Source organism: Chiloscyllium plagiosum, unplaced genomic scaffold (assembly GCF_037043375.1).
Source record: "Chiloscyllium plagiosum isolate Xiang-an unplaced genomic scaffold, Cpla_swu_hap1 HiC_scaffold_16, whole genome shotgun sequence".
In the NCBI taxonomy this organism is placed as follows: Eukaryota; Metazoa; Chordata; class Chondrichthyes; order Orectolobiformes; family Hemiscylliidae; genus Chiloscyllium; species Chiloscyllium plagiosum.
In genome coordinates, this window is record NW_028270154.1 from 66,203,411 (window position 1) to 66,219,967 (window position 16,557).

General features: G+C 38.4%; 1 protein-coding gene across 1 annotated transcript in view; it reads left to right on the forward strand.

The window, feature by feature from the left end:
- The window catches only part of ctnna1 (catenin (cadherin-associated protein), alpha 1), a 160,540-nt gene that overhangs the window by 47,191 nt on the left and 96,792 nt on the right, over positions 1-16,557 (forward strand). The window contains exon 7 of the mRNA XM_043703889.2: positions 8,310-8,513. Within this exon, the coding sequence (XP_043559824.1) occupies positions 8,310-8,513 (204 nt within the window). The remainder of the gene's footprint in view (positions 1-8,309; positions 8,514-16,557) is intronic.

Sequence of the window (16,557 nt, forward strand, 5' to 3'; positions counted from 1 at the left end):
ATTGAAGGTTTCTGCTCCAGTATTAAATTGGGCAATGAATTCTAAACAGCCACTACCCCCTCAGTGAAAAACCTTTCTTCCTCGTGTCAGCTCTAATTTTTCTATTAATCAAAAATTGTTAATTTGGATTCATTAAGTTAAGCAGGGATGCTGATCTCACTAAAAGCATATTCAATTGAAATGACTTAAAAGAGAGCGACTTTAAGTGAATGACCTCTTACTATGTGTACAGAAAACAACAAATGTTGGAGATCACAACAGATCAGACAGCATCTGGAGAGAGAGCAAGCTAACATTTTGAGTCTAGAAGATTTCACAAGAGCTGAAGTGAACTTTTTGCTCCTGTGCTGAGATCAAGTGTTGGGATTTTTGGTTCATTCCTGTCAAACAATATTTCTGAACTTTGTCAGTGGTCCTTTCACATTTGTCTTTACTGTGGATGTTTTTGCAATGATGTTACATGTAATGCACTAAATCCTCAAGTGACTTTGTTTTCCTACATTTGCCAGGACTAAATGTACAAAATGGATTGTAAAATGTAATCTATTCTGTTGTCTAGCTTTCTCAAAGAAATAATAATTGTAATTTGCTCATTCTGCTTTTGTGCTCGGAGTATTGCTGAAGCAAATTCCAGTCAATTGCACTTTAATTCTGCTAAAAGAAGTAAATTCTATTTTTTGTTCTTGTTTCTCTACTTCATTAGATGAAACTTTTCCCAGATCTGCCCTGGCAGCTTTGGTTTTTCTTTGAAAGGGCTTCTACCTATTTATCTTTGTTTTATTGTATTGTGGCTGTGTTGATGTAGGCAGCTAAGTATGTGCCTTATCGAGTCATGGTTTTCAAATTATATGCATCCCCAAAATCAAATGGCTTGCTTGAACATTGCATGAATTTTATGTAATGGATCAGTCAAAATGTGCAGTCTAATTTTTCAATTTGTCCTTGGTAGTCAAAGTGTAACAATTTTTGAAATATATTTTATCCATTGCATTTCCCTGACTTAGCCTTTCTTAATTCCTTCAAAACGTTCAGCAAACCTTCCATCTTTGAACTCATGTTGCTATTCTTTACTAATTTACAATTTTTTTAATAGGTTTCCTAATACAGCTTTGAACTTGGATTGCATTGCTGTTTCTACCACTGATATTAGGCTAATTGATGTACAGTTGTCTGGACCTGACCTGGTCTAGTTGTTTGCCTGGACTGGCCTGTTTCTGTTTTATTCTTTCCTGGGATGGAAATTCCATTGTGACCAGTATTTATTTCCCATCTCTAATTTCTCTCAAGGTGGTGGTCATCTTGATCCATTGCAGTCTTTGGGGTGTAGGTATGCATTATGTGCCCTTAGTAAGGAAATTGAAAATATTGACCTGGTTACCTTCAAGGAAAAGTGATTATAGTTCTAAGTCAGGATAGTGTGAAGCTTGAAGTAGCGCTTGTAGTTGGTGGTGTTTGTATTTACTGCTCTTGCACTTGTAGAAGATTTGGAAGATATTGAAGGAAGGAGACGTGGAATCTTGCTGAAGTGTGTCTTTACAAATGGTGCATGCTATTGTTATCATGCATCGGTGGTGTAGGGATTGGATTTTGAAATTGCTGGATGGAGAACCAATCGTATTAGGTTGCTTTGTCCTGGATGATTGGAAGCTTTTTGATTATTATTAGAGCTGTGTTCCAAATGGAGGATATTCCATCAGACCCCTCATTTGTCTCTTTCTAAATGGTGAGCGACCCATAGAATTCTCAGCCTCTGACCAGCTTTTGTAACAACAATATTTATATCACTCAGCCAGTTTACTTCAGCTCTTAGACGTTGATGGTAGGAGATTCAGAAGTGGCAATTTCATGTGCATCAAGGGGAGATAGTTGCATTTTTTTTGTTGGAGATGGTCATTTTATTGCATAGACATTACTGGTCTCTATCAGCACAAGCCTGCATGTTGTAGTGGTGCATATGGGAATTGGTTGTTTCAATATGAGTGGAAAATGCTACTGATCATAGTGCAATAGTTAGGGACCTCTTATTTATAATTGGAAAATGAAAGGAAGGTCATTGAAGCAGTTGGTGATGGTTAGGCCTAGTACACTACCCCAAGGAACTAGGACTCTTGTGATGGGAGTGCCCCTACTTCTGAGTTAGAAGACCAACGTTCCAGAGTTGTGCGATCAGGTTAATTTTAAAATCCTCTACACAAAGGAATTCTTGCTCCAGTGCCTTCACACTGAGATAATTTAATGTCCAGCAGTGATGCCACCTTCCTTTGGTGCTTAGTATGATTCCAATAAGTGGTGTGTTTTCCTGCTAATATACAGTACTAAGGTTTCAGTCAAGCTGTTTGACGTCGCACTCTGTCCAATGCTGCTTTCATGTACCCTTGGTCTTCATTTAGGTTGTTTTGAAGACAATAGTTGTGTGATCCTGGCAGAACCAAAGTGAGCATCAATAAGCAGTGATGCTTGATAGCATTGTTGATGACACCTTCTGTTCTGATGATCTAGAGTAGACTGACATGTACTTTTTTGTGGTGCAGTGGTATTACCCATCCCTGAAGGGCAGAAGGTTCAGTTTCAAGAGGATTGTCATAGTTGATATTGACAGATTTATTAAAACACCTATAGCTAATTTTCCACAATGCTAGTTTTTGCAGGACCGTATCGGGACAACTTGGCAAGGGGCGCAGCTAATTCTGGAGCACGATTCATCTATGCTTTTGCTGGAATCTTGATCCAACCTTTGGAGTATTCAGTGCCTTCACCTGTTTCTCGAAGTCACATAGAATGTTGGCTAAGGACTGGCACCCTTGATGTCGGGGACCACACCACAAGAGTGAGATAGATCATCTGTTCTGCATTTCTATTTGAAGATGTGTGCAGTTGCTTCAGTCTTGTCACTACATTTATGTGCTGGGCTTATCAATAGTTGAGGATTGGGATATTTGTTGTGCAGCCTCCTCCAGTCGTTTGCCCATAATATTTCAAGACTAGATGTGCTGGATGTGGCAGGACTGCAAAATTTGAACTTGCTATGTCTGTTTTGTTGCTGCTTAACTCTGTCATATACTGTTTGTGCTACCTTTGTTAGTTGACACATTTTTAGGTAGGTCCAGTGCTGCTGCTGACATGTTCTTGTGCTCTTTTTACTGAATCAAGGCTGATCACCTGGCTTAATGGTGATGGTATGGTGGTCATTAACTTACAAATTGTTTGAATACAATTCTGCTACTGATGAACCTCAGTACCTCGTAAATACCCAGTATGTGTTGCTCGATCGGTTTGAAAAAACAGCATGGTGGTAGTGCCACACAGCATGATGTAGGATATCCAGAATTTGAAAGCAAGGTTTTGTCTCCCCAGGCATTGCCGGAGTTTGATTGCAGAGGACTATGTCAAGTAAGTTGTTCACTCAAGACCAGTCACACACCGAGTCTAATGGTTGTCTTTTAGGACTCTTCCAGCTTGGTCAATAGTGCTGCTACCAGGTCAATCTTGGTGATGATCGTTAAGAGTACGTTTTATAACCTTTGCTACTCTGTGTTACTTCAAGTTCATGTATGTGGAGTATTGATTCATCAGGGGATGGTAGGTGATAATCAGCAGGAGGCTTCCTTACCTATGTTTGGCCTGATGTCTTGGAATGTCATAGGTCCAATTTGTGAAGAACACTCTTCTGACTGGAAGCTCTGCCCACATGTAAGTCCAGATGCATAGCAATATAGTTGATTCTTAACTGCCCTCTGGACAATAAATGCTGGCCTAGCAAGTAGTGCCCTCAATCTGTGAATGAATACATTTTTCAAAAAATCTTGACATTGTCATCATTCACCCCACATTTAATTGCTTTAATATTTATTGTTGGTAATTCCAGTATTTTAAAAAAAAAACTGTCCATTAATTGTGATCAAACCTGAAATACAGGTCCTAAATGCCCCTCTTGCCAGTTACTGCTACTCTTTTATATTATGATAAAATTGCATTTTTTTTTAAAAAAACACGTAGTGATTAATTTTTCAATATATCCAACAAGGATTTTAAGAAAAAATGCACTGAAATGGTTGTTCAGTGGCAAAACCTAAGAGCATAGAAAAGTGTGTCTTTCGAGTTGTCCTGCACTTAAGGCTCTGAGACCAGATAGTTTAGCACAAGCAAATATGAATTGTCAGACAGATATGTATTTGAGTAAAGTGGGCAAAATCTGAGAGATGAAGGAAAAGTGAAGTTTGCTTTTTTGGCAGGAAGAATAAAGAAGCAGAGTGTTATTTAAACAGAATGTCTGGAGTCCTGAGGAGTAGAGGGATTGAGGTGTATTATACATAAGTCACAAAGTTGGTGTGCGTGTACAATAGCTCATCAAGATGACTAATGGGATTCTATTCTTTATGACAAGGAATTAAATATAAAAATGAGGATGTTATGTGTCATTTACGTGGGAAATTTGTGAGACCATATCGGAAATACCTTTTTTGTTTTGGTATCCTCAGTTAAGGAAAGATGTCAAGTTAGTGAAGGCAGTTCAGAGGAGATTTTCTAGAAATATTGAAATATGATATTTGAAATGAGTGCTGTCTAGTGAGGGTAGGTTGGACAGAATGTGCTGGTTTCCGCTGGGGTTTAGAGGAGTGAAGCCAAGCTTGTTTTAAGTATATAAAATCTTACCTTTTATAAGGTGTGCATGGAAAGGATATTTTCTCTTGTAGATGAATACGGAATGTTTTTGTTTTAGGGCCAACATGAGGAAACCCTTATTCTGAGGGTTGAATGCTCTGTTTCAGAACGAGGTGATTCAGTTTTTTTTAAAGCAGCAGTGGGTAGATTATTTTTAGGTGAGGGAATCTAAAAGTTACTGGGTTAGATGGGAACATAAAATTCGAAATTCAAACTGAAAGCCTGTTTCTAATATGCTGAAATTATTCACTTGTTTTGCAATTCCTTCGTGTTGTGTATTAGTTCTACTGTATCTGTCTTGACCTTTGAAGAAAGATAAATATCAATGCAAATCTTAAATGTTAATGATGCAGTGAAGCAGTCAAAATATGAGAATGGATTGCCTTTTCAATAACTTCTACTTTTGCCAATTGTTACATAAATCCTATAATAGTGGATAATTTTGATCAGAGTGGAGGTTAGACAGGAACAGTGGGTTATTTCCACACTTGTGCTTTGTGATAAACTTGATGGCTCATATGTTTTACTATAGGGTAGGGAAGGCATTATAAAGCTTGGCATGCGAGATATAAATTTAACATCAATGTGATTAGTATACCAAAAACATATTAAATATCTGACCTTGTGAAAATGATGTCTTGACTGTTTAAAAGAGATGAGTGGAAGAGCAGAATATTATCAATGTACATTTGGAAATCAATTCCATTTTTTAAAAAAATCACCAGGAAGGCAGATAAGTAAGGGAAAGGAAAATTATCAAGGATGGAATTTTTGGTATAACCACAGATTAGATTGGAGATGAATAAGCAGCCATCAGTTGGAAAAACTTCAAAGATCTGGTCATCTTATCAGTGGGATCTGACAACAAATATTGCAAGATGCTCACTGAGCGAGTAGGTCAGAGAAACTAATGGATGAGTCGTGCATGATGTGTAATTTCAGGATAGTGGGAAGGATGATAGTTTTTGGCTGTAAGGTGTAGTGCTGAGTATGATGCATAAACACCAGCTAACGTCATTTGGGGTTTTTAATACTGTCATATGTCACTGTAGCATAGCTGTCAACGTCATTTATAACAGTTTCTGATCTTTGAGGCATTTTGGCTCGGTGAGAGTCCCAGTCCAGTAAGTAGAAATCTGATAAACTGATGAAATTAGAGCTGGATCAGAGTGTATGAATTTCCTTGGTTTTTGGTCATGCAAGTTTGTGTGGCTTCTTGGAAGTACACACACACTTATATAAATTTTTAAGAATGGAACAGTTTGGGCACTTTCTGGATTTAAAAAAAGGTTGTAACTATGCGTAGGAAATGTAGTCAACAATTGTGAATATATGCTGTGGTCTTCCTACTTTTATGGAAAGATGAGGACAATCAGGGATTGTATGATGAGATGATCTTTATGCACTTAGTCAACCAGCATGGAAACAGACCCTTCAGTCCAGTCAGTCCATGCTAGACATGAACTGATTTGGTTCCTCTATTCTGTAACACTATCCAAGGCCCTACTATTAATTGTATTTGCTCTACCCCTGTTTGTTGTATGAGAAAGCAATGTCTTGCATTTATCTAGATTGAACTCCATCTGCCATTTTTCAGCTTGTTGATCCATTTGGTCACAATCCTTTTGTAATCTTAGAAAATCTTCACTGGCTACGATGCCACTAATTTTGGTGTCATCCGCAAACTTCCTAACCATGCCTCCTATATTCTCATCTAACTTATTTATATAAATGACAAACAAAAGTGGACCCAGAGCCAATCCCTGCGTTACATGGCTGGTAACAGGCCTCCAGTCCGAAAAGCAACTCTCCACTGCTCTGTCTCCTGTTAAGTAATATGAAAAGGAGATCAATTGACCATTTGGTAAATGAGTCAACATTTACCAAATGTGACTGGTGGAGTAGTTGATTCCCAGCATATCCTCCTGTAACAGTCATGACACTTACTAAAAATAACTAAAGGTTTCATCTCTCTTAATTTTGACAGATCAAAATAACCTTTTATTCTAGGGACAGTACACAGAAAATTATCATTGACTGACTTAAGCTGATGTTATGCAAGCATGATGGATCACAGCTACTATTTCATACCTGCACATTACTTGCATTTATGGTACAAATTTTTTATGGGTAATCCAGAAGAATTCAATCAGACATTTGTATCTGTTAAGATGGAATTGTAGTACAAGTATCCATTTTGTTTTTTAGTTTTTGGGTATAACTCCTCCATTTGGTAATTTTGATTATTTAACCTATTATACAGGGAAGGGCAAGAAATAATTTCTTTGAAGGGTTCTTGAGATTTTCCCAAAGTGTGTGTTTTGGTTTTCAGCATGACATTTTTGTTTTCATTTATTGCTGTGTGACATAAATGCCTGCTATATTTGTGTTGTGGAGTATTTGGACTTGTACAGAAGCAAAATTAGAAGGGATTCGTCAGAATTTTCAATCATGAACTCTTTGAGCTTTAAACCGCAATACACAAGAAAAGTATTTATTTCCTAAATACCACAATTTTTCAGTTGCTACAAGACAACATGCGTTCTCATAATTTAGCTCCCTAATAAAAGTTCTCTCAACCTCAGCCCTGCTGACTTTTTATTTCCTGAGTGGCTTGCTGGCCGAAAATCTTTGTCTCTCTCTGCCACTGTTACCTGCACATTTTACCTGTCTGCTCTTTTTATACCTGTCATCTTCGTCATCCCATAATTGACTCCTAACACTACACATTGTGTACCAATATACAAGAATCAGTTAGCACTGATGTGTTTTGCTTGTGTGTTCCTTTGTAAAAGCCAAGCAAGGAAAGTTTTAAAAAAAAAAATAATTTGAACTGTTAGTCGAAAAGATTCGGTGCTCACCTTTAAATTTTGAGGTGCTGCCTTGCTTTAATGGAAGCCAGTTTGATACAGTTGAGCTGGTTTTAGCTTTTCTTAAATATGCGTAGTCAATCAGGGGTAAAGGAAAGTGAAATTCGAGAATACTTCATTTGCAACCTTATGGTGAAACCTCTGGACAAAGAGCCCTTCTCAGCTGAAGTTGAATTTTATGTCAGGTGAAGAGGTGGCAGAGGAGAATACTTTTAGGTATGAAAGAAGTGGAAAAATTTATTTTTCTCTGTGAAGCTGGATCATAAAATCTTGGTTTTCGAGCACATGCGCACTTATGGTCATGTTTCATTTCTGCAATGAGGCGCACATGGTGCTGATTTAATTTGAGTTAATCAAAGGTTACGATACTGTGAAATGCATGCTTCTTGAATTCTCAAAGTTTAATTGTTAGGGATGAATGTTCTACCTTTTAATGTTGAACTTAGGTGTTTGAGCAGTCTGTGAACATGCATACATTTTAGGAGGAAGTTCTGAAATGCATTAATACCGCGAAGAAGCTCGACTCAAAAAATGAGGAAGTAGGCTTTGAGTTCCAGATTGTGTAAAGAACAACAGTGCTGTCACTTTTGATGAAAGATGGAAAATGAGGTTTTAAAATACTGTGTAAATGCAGAACTGTGCTATATTTTCTTGTCCAACTTGTTTCTTAAATGAAAATTAATTTCCTGATAGTATGATTACAGAAAACATAAAATGATATTTGAAGAAAGGCTAAAGAATTCAAGCTTTACTAAACATTTTTCTTTGTCCAAATAGAAACAAATAATTGTGGATCCCCTGAGCTTCAGTGAGGAACGTTTCAGACCATCTCTGGAAGAACGACTTGAGAGCATTATTAGTGGAGCAGCATTAATGGCAGACTCATCCTGCACACGTGATGATCGACGTGAGCGCATTGTGGCTGAGTGTAATGCAGTGAGACAGGCTTTGCAGGATCTGCTTTCTGAATATATGGGCAATGTGAGTCAAATTAAATTCATCTCAAGATTTAAATTTTGCCTCATCCATTTCCACTAAAATGCTAACAATCTAACTTTTTTTCTGATGCTTTTATGGATAGGTTTGGGGCAGTTTGAATTTGAGTTATTCACTGTTGCATTTTCAACCCAGACCTGCTCTTGTTTCCACAATATTTATGACTGGTGTAGTTTTCTTTCTGGTCAGTGGTAAAACCAACATTGAATCTCTCCACCATCAACAACAATGGTAATATTTTGAGTGTCAGGTAGCTTGTAGGAAGGTATCTCATTGGAGATGGTGGTTGATGGTTTATAGAATCTCACATCACAGAAACGGACCCTTTAGTCCAACCTGTCCATGCCCTCCAGGTTTCTTAAACTAAACTAGTCCCTTTTGCCTCTGTTTGTCCAATATCCTTAAACCTTTCCTATCTGTGTACCTGTCCAAATGTCTTTGAAATGTTGTAACTGTACTTACGTCTACCACTTCCTCTGGCAGTTCATTCTACACACATCGCTCTCTGATCGCTTTTTAAAATTTTCCTTCTCACCCTTAAACTTAGTTTTGAGCTCCCCTACCCTAGGGAAAAGACCTTAGCTATTCACCTTATCTATGTCTCTCACGATTTTATAAACTTCTATAATGTCACCCCTCGACCTGTACGCTTCTGGGGAAAAAAAGACCCAACCTATCTAGGCTCTTATAACTCCAAACCCTCCAGTCTCGGTAACATCCTTGTAAATCTTTTCTGCACCCTTTCCAATTTAATAACATCCTTCCTTCCTATAGCAGACTGACCAAAACCGTACACAGTACACCAGAAATGGTCTCATCAACATCATGTGCAGCCGCAACAAGATATCCCAACTCTTACAATCAATGCTGTGACCAATGAAGTCAAGCATGCCAAATACCATCACCATTACCCTATCTACCTGTGATGCCACTTTCAAGAAGCTAACCCCCCAGGGCCCTCTGTTTGACAACACCACTACTGTGGGCCCTACCACTAACTATGTAAGTCCTACCCTTGTTCGTCTTAGCAAAATGCAACACCTCACCTTTATGTAAATTAAACTAATCTACCATTCAACCCACTGACCTAGCTGATCAAGATCCCCTTGTGCTCTTAGGTTCCACGTATCGACCAAATCCTAATATTGTCGTAGGTTAAGATGGTTGGGTCAGGATTGCAGTTTGAAGATTTGATTCATTATCAGTTTGCATCTTTGCATGTCACTTCAGAGAAATTTGTGGATGGCAAAACAACACTCATATTTGCTTGGATTAGTGGTGCTGGAAGAGCACAGCAGTTCAGGCAGCATCCAAGGAGCTTGCTTGGTCAGCCTGATTAACTTTTAATTCATGCCTTTGACACTTCCTTGAGAGTAGCAATTTCCATTGGCTGCCGTGATTGATTAATTAATTATGTAGAATCAAAATATAGAACCTTGACTAACTATTGGAATTACCTGTTTATATGAAATGCAAGTTACGATCTGTTATTTCGTTCAAGAAACTCCACAATCCCCCTGTGATGTATTGTTTCATGTGAAAATACAGCAGAGTTAGTTCTAACGTGAATTTGTTATCCTGAGTTGATACTAATCATCATCTTCAATGTTTATGCTTTACAATTTTAAAATCTTTTAACTTAAATCTTGCCTTACTACATTGAACCAGAAATGTTGAGAGCAGTATAAACACAGAATATTGTGAACTCTTGCTTTAACTATCTGGATGCTACTTTTTAATCTATCTTGTTGCCCCTTATTGTTTACTTTAATGTAGTATAATGTATTTACAGTTGTAAGGTTAGCGCAGATAAGTTTGTTCATTCGCTTTCTTTGCTTTAGTTATTTGCAGTTATCATTACACTCTTATGTTTGAGATATTTGAGGTAATATTGTTCAATATTTTGAGTACAAAGCTGTGATTCTGTGCTATAGTTCGCTACTTTTCTTCAAGCCCCATTTCTTTTTTTGGGTTTCTTTTAGCTATACTTAAGCTCAACAGTTATGCAATAACAGTGGAATGGCACTTCTGCATTTAGCATAACTTTAAAAGTGCCCTGGCTACCCAGTAGGCTCCTCAGATTTAAGGAATGCTTCTATACTGAGCATGTTAAATGACCGATGTAATGAACATTGATGTTTTGAAGAGACTCTCTGGTCTACTCAGCATAAAGGTAAATAAAATTAATCACACAGTCACAAAAATGGTATGCCTACAGAACTTGATCAACTCAGTCTGGCTTGTGTAGATCTACCAATGTCGTCATCAAGTAACATAAAAGAAACATTTATAGTTAAAGTTGCTTATTCTCTGCTCCTGGATCCAGCTCTGCCATTTTCAACTTACTTGTACTGCACTAATGAACTCTTAAGGTTCAACTGAGCTCAGAAGACCTTGTATCATCTGAATCTGGTTATAAAGTCATCCTATTAATTTTTTGTTACCTTGGAAACTGGGAAGGGATTGTTTCCTTTCTCAGTTTCCCTCTTTAGTCAGGGCTTTTAAATCACTGCATCACATGGAAAAATCCTTTCATATAATGTGCTTTCCCTCTAATTTTGTTTTCTTATGTGCAGACTTCTGAGTTCTGTACATGACAGTGAATTCTGGAACTAAAAGTCTGCATTGGGCATGGGGTTAGAGCACCAAATGGTGTATGTGGGCACTAAGTGACCTTGCAGCTTACAGGAAATGTTACCAGTAATCAAGCCAAGTTGAATGATTGTTACAGTGTAAGGAAGGTGTGCCCTGGAGATGTCATAACTTCTTCATACAGGTTAACTAGAAATAATTGTCTTCACTAGGTAATGAAGACAGATTATCATATGGTAGACCAGGCATGATTTTATCAAAGCCCTACATAATTGTGACATGAATTATTTACTCTTTGTATTGCAACAACTTGTAACAAAATGTAGCATGCAGTTACTTCGCCTGCATGTGAAACTGAGTGATTCATGTGCAAATAGGTCAGTGTTTTCCGGTGTTGCATGTCACAATAAAAAAATTCACTTCAACGGGAAAGATGAAGTAGAATACATCCTTTTTTAGAACATTACAGTGCAATAAAGGCCCTTTGGCCCTCAATGGTTTCACAAGTCATTTCAACAATCTGATGTCCATCTAACCTACACTATTCCATTATCATCCATCTATTTATCCAATGACCATTTAAATGCCCTTTAAAGCTGGCAAGTCTAATACTGATGCAGGCAGGGTATTCCAGACCCTTACTACTCTGAGTAAAGAACCTACTTCTGACATCTGCCCTATATCTATCACCCCTCAATTTAAAGCTATGTCCCCTTGTGCTAACCATTACCATCCAAGGATAAAGCCTCCCATTGTCCACTCACTCTGATCATCTTGTATGTCTCTATTAAGTCATCTCTTAACCTTCTTCTCGAATGAAAACAGCCTCCAGTCCCTCAGCCTTTCTTCATGAAACCTTCCCTTCATACCAGGCAACATCCTAATAAATTTTCTTTTCACCCTTTACAGTGCTTCCACATTCTTCCTGTAATGCAGTGACCAGAACTGTATGCAATACTCCAAGTGCTACAGCACCAGAGTTTGGTACAGCTGCAACATGACCTCATGTCTCTAAAACTCAATCCTTCTACCAATAAAAGCTAACACATCGTATGTCTTAACCACCCTGTCAACCTGGGTGGCAACTTTCAAGGATCTATGTACATGGACACAAAGAATGTCTCCGCTTATCCATACTACCAAAAATCTTATCATTAGCCTAGTACTCTGTATTCCTTCCAAAGTGAATCACCTCATTTTTCTGCATTAAATTCCATTTGCCACTGCTCAGCCCTGCCCTGCACTTATCTATATCCCTCTGTAACCTGCAACATCCTTCTGCATTGTCCACAACTCCACTGATCTTAGTAAATTTGTGGATGGCACTAACTCATCCTTCTATGCCCTCATCAAGCTCATTTGACAAACAGCAGTGGCACCAAAACAGATCCTTGCGGTACACCACTATTAACTGAACTCCAGGATAAATATTTCCAATCAACCGCCTCCCTCTGTCTTTCAGCTAGCCAATTACTGATCCAAACCGCTAAATCACCCTCAATCCCATGCCTCGGTAGTTTCTGCATTAGCCTGCCATGGGCAACCTTATCAAACGCTTTACTGAAATCCATATACACTACATCAACTGCTTTACCCTCATTCACCTGTTTGGCCACTTTCTCAAGGAGCTGAATAAGATTTGTGAGGTACGCCCTACCCTTCACAAAACTCTGTTGACTATCCCTAATCAAATGACTCTTTTCTAAATGATCATAAATCCTATGTCTTATAATCTTTTCCAGCACTTTACCCACAACTGAAGTAAGGCTCACTGGTCTATAATTACCAGGGTTGTCTCCACTCCCCTTCTTGAACAAGGAGACAGCATTTGCTATCCTTCAGTCTTCTGGCACTGTTCCTGTAGATAGTGGTGAGATAAAGACCAAAGCCAACTCCTCCCAAGCTTTCCACAGAATTCTAGGTTAAATCCCATCCGCCCAGGGGACTTGGCTATTTTTACACTTTTCAGAATTGCTAATACCACCTCCTTGTGAACCTCAATCCTGTCTAGCCGAATAGGCTATATCTCAGTATTCTGCTCAAACCTGTGGTGTTTTTTCTTTCATCATTATTCACACAGGAAATATTCATTTAGCACCTCTCCTATCTCCTCTGACTTCACGCACAACTTCCCACAACTGTCCTTGAAAGGCCCTAATCTTACTCTAGTAATTCTTTATTCCTGACCTAGCTATCGAATGCTTTTTAGGGTTTTCCTTGATCCCACCTGCCTAAGGCTTCTCATGTCCCCTCTTTGCTCGTCTTAGCTCTCTCTTTAGGTCCTTCCTGGCTAACTTGTAACTCTCAAGCGCCCTAACCGAACCTTCACGTCTCATCTTTACATAAGCCTCCTTTTTCCTCTTGATAAGAAATTCAACTTCTTGAGCACTTTCTCCCTGCCTGACAGGTACATATGTTTCGAGGACATGCAGTAGCTGTTCCTTCAACAATATCCACATTTCAATTGTGTCCATTCCTTGCAGTTTCCTCCCCCATCCTGTGTATCCTAAATATTGCATCATCATTGCCTTTCTTCCAGCCATAGCTCTCGTCTTGCGGTATATGCATATCCCTTTCTGTTGCTAAAGTAAACTTAACCAAATTGTCGTCACTATCACCAAAGTGCTCACCTACCTCCACTTCTAACACCTGGCCCAGTTCAATACCCAGTACCAAATCCAAATTTATCTTTTCTTTTGTTGGCCTATCTACATTAGACATTTACATTAAATTTGATTAGCTATGTTCTTTCCAGTGACTAAACCTGTCTAGATATCTTTGCTGGTTTTTTACATAGGCTATGACAATGTCCCTCACTAGCTTTTATGATCATATTCAATATACTGCATTGGTCCCTTCATTTAAGTCGTTGATTACATTGTAAATAGTTGAGGCCCAAACACTGATCCTTTCAGCATATGTTGTATCCCCTCCAAGGTCAGTATATCCTTAATAAGGAGTCGTGCCCAGATTTGCATTTTCCACTGCTAATCTACCTAACCTGCATATCTTTGGACTGTGGGACAAAATTGGAACATCTGAAGGAAACCCATGCAGACATGGGTAGAATGTGCTAATTCCACACAGACATTGCCCAAGGGTGGAATCAAATCTTTGTCTCTGGTGCTGTAAAGCAGCAGTACCAACCACTGTGCAACTCAACCAGTTTCCCAGCCATGTTAGCAATTTGCCCACAATTCTGTTGGGCGTCTACTTTTGTTAATAATCTCTTATGTGGGACTTTTTCAAATGCCTTCTGGAAGTCCATGTACCATCATTCATAGACATTCTCTTGTCCTTTACCTTAGTTGCCTCATCAAAAAAAATCAATTTAGGTTTGTCGGCTAAGACTTGCCTATCATGAATCCATGCTGGCTTTCCTCGATTAACTGAACATTTTTGATGTGCTCAGTGATTTTACCTTGGTCATAAGTTCCAACCATTTCCCCATTCTGATGTTAAGCTAACTTTCTGTATTGCCCTGCTTTTCCTCTTTTGCTCTCTTTAAAAAAAGTGTGACACATGATTTTCCAATCCAGATGACCTCTGTATCTAGGGAACTCTGAAAGATCATAGTTAGGACATCTACAGTATACTCCACTACGTTTTTTTGATTAGGTCGATTCCCTACAGTATGGAAGCAGGCCCTTCAGCCTAACAAGTTCACACTGACCCTCCTGAAGAGCAACCCACCCAGGCCAATCTCCCTCTGACTAATGCATCTAACACTATGGGCAATTCAGCACGACCAATCCACCTGACCTGATTGTGGGAGGAAACTGGAGTACCCAGAGGAAACGGCCAGCGAGCCGCCCCTTCATTTAATCCCCTTGAGTGGAAATTCAGAGTTAAAGATTTGTCACTCAAGGTGCATTAATTTTTTCATTATTAATGTTTTACCTGTGTTAGTTTTGTTTCGTTTCTGTCTACAATCCGCTGCTGGGAGCAGCACCAGGCCAACCTAAGAATGAGGTGTCAACCATGTGAACTACCAAACTGAACTGCTTGTGTGCCACATTATAAGCCGCACAAGACCGCGCTAAGCAATCTCACAACTAATGAATCGGATCTAAACTCCGCAGTCTTGCCACATCTAGTCTTGACTTAGATTTTGTCATGTTACAGTGAAGTGTTGGGCTGTCCTGTTTGAAATTCAAGTCACTTTACTTGCATATAAATTGACACCAGTAAAATTCCATTACTTATATTGCGTTGTCCAGAAGCTAGAGTAGGAAGACAGATGTATTTCAATTATTCACCACTATACTAGTATGGAAGGCTACTGTTGTTATTTCCAGATACAGTACAGATTACTTTTTGAGGATGGATGGTTGGTAAATGCAAGTTTTCAGGTTTATACCAAATAGCATTATATCTGTAAACTATACAACTACCTGCAGACAGACTGCTTGACAGATCAAGGTCCACTTTAAACACAAATATTTAAAGCCTTTCATTTTTTTGTAACCACTTGCTAATAAAATTAATTGAACTAACTGTCCATGTCCAATTCTATGTCAAAAAAAATTCTTACAAGTGCTGTTGCAAAAGAATTGCTAAATGTGTTTGGCAGTAAATACATTAGAAATGTATTTTGCTGATGAGAAATGAGATCAATAAGTCCTTCCTAGTAAGCATTTTTGAGATTTATTGGTGAACAGTAATGAATACTTGTGTGGTGCTGCTGCCTCAGTCCTTGACCCCTTGAGCTTTCTAAAACCTCAGCCTGTCTCATTGTGCAGCAAACAGTAATTTATGTTCACTCATAAGTGGTGCAGTGTACATTGACTTCAAACATGGCAATTCGTATTTGCTGAGGAAGATTTTGTTCGTGCTAGGCTCAGAAAATGGACAGATCTTGAACACTTGCCCGATTGGCTAAAGCATGTCTGTAGCTCATTGAATATACTGAAAATGTTAATGGGGCACTTTTGTATTGATCATTAGACCTACTATATTGTGCTTTTCTTTTGAGGTTTAATAAATTCCTGCTATTGTGTTGTTGACTCCTAATTAATTGGAGTGTGTGGTGTTTTCATGGAGAAATATTCTTTGCCCTTTTTAAAAAAAAAAGAGAACAATTTGCCTTCATATAATTATGTAAAATTAAAAAAGAAAACACCAATTGCATTGTGGGGGTACAAGGCAAAAATAGATATCAAACAAAAGGTAGGAATATTAAGGCATGTGATTGAAAAGTTGATCTAAGATACAGTTCAGCTAATGCCTTATAGAATTAAATTAGAGGTGTAGGGAATTTCCAAACTTAAGGTTTAAGTGGCTAAAAAATGGCTGATAACATTGTACAAAGGTAATTGGGGCTGCTTAGGGGATATTTGGAGGACTGGATGGATTCGAAATGGGATAGGATTGGTCAATTCATGTGGTGAAGTGTGTTCAGAAAGTATGTAACACTTTGAAATGCTGACCTCACTTG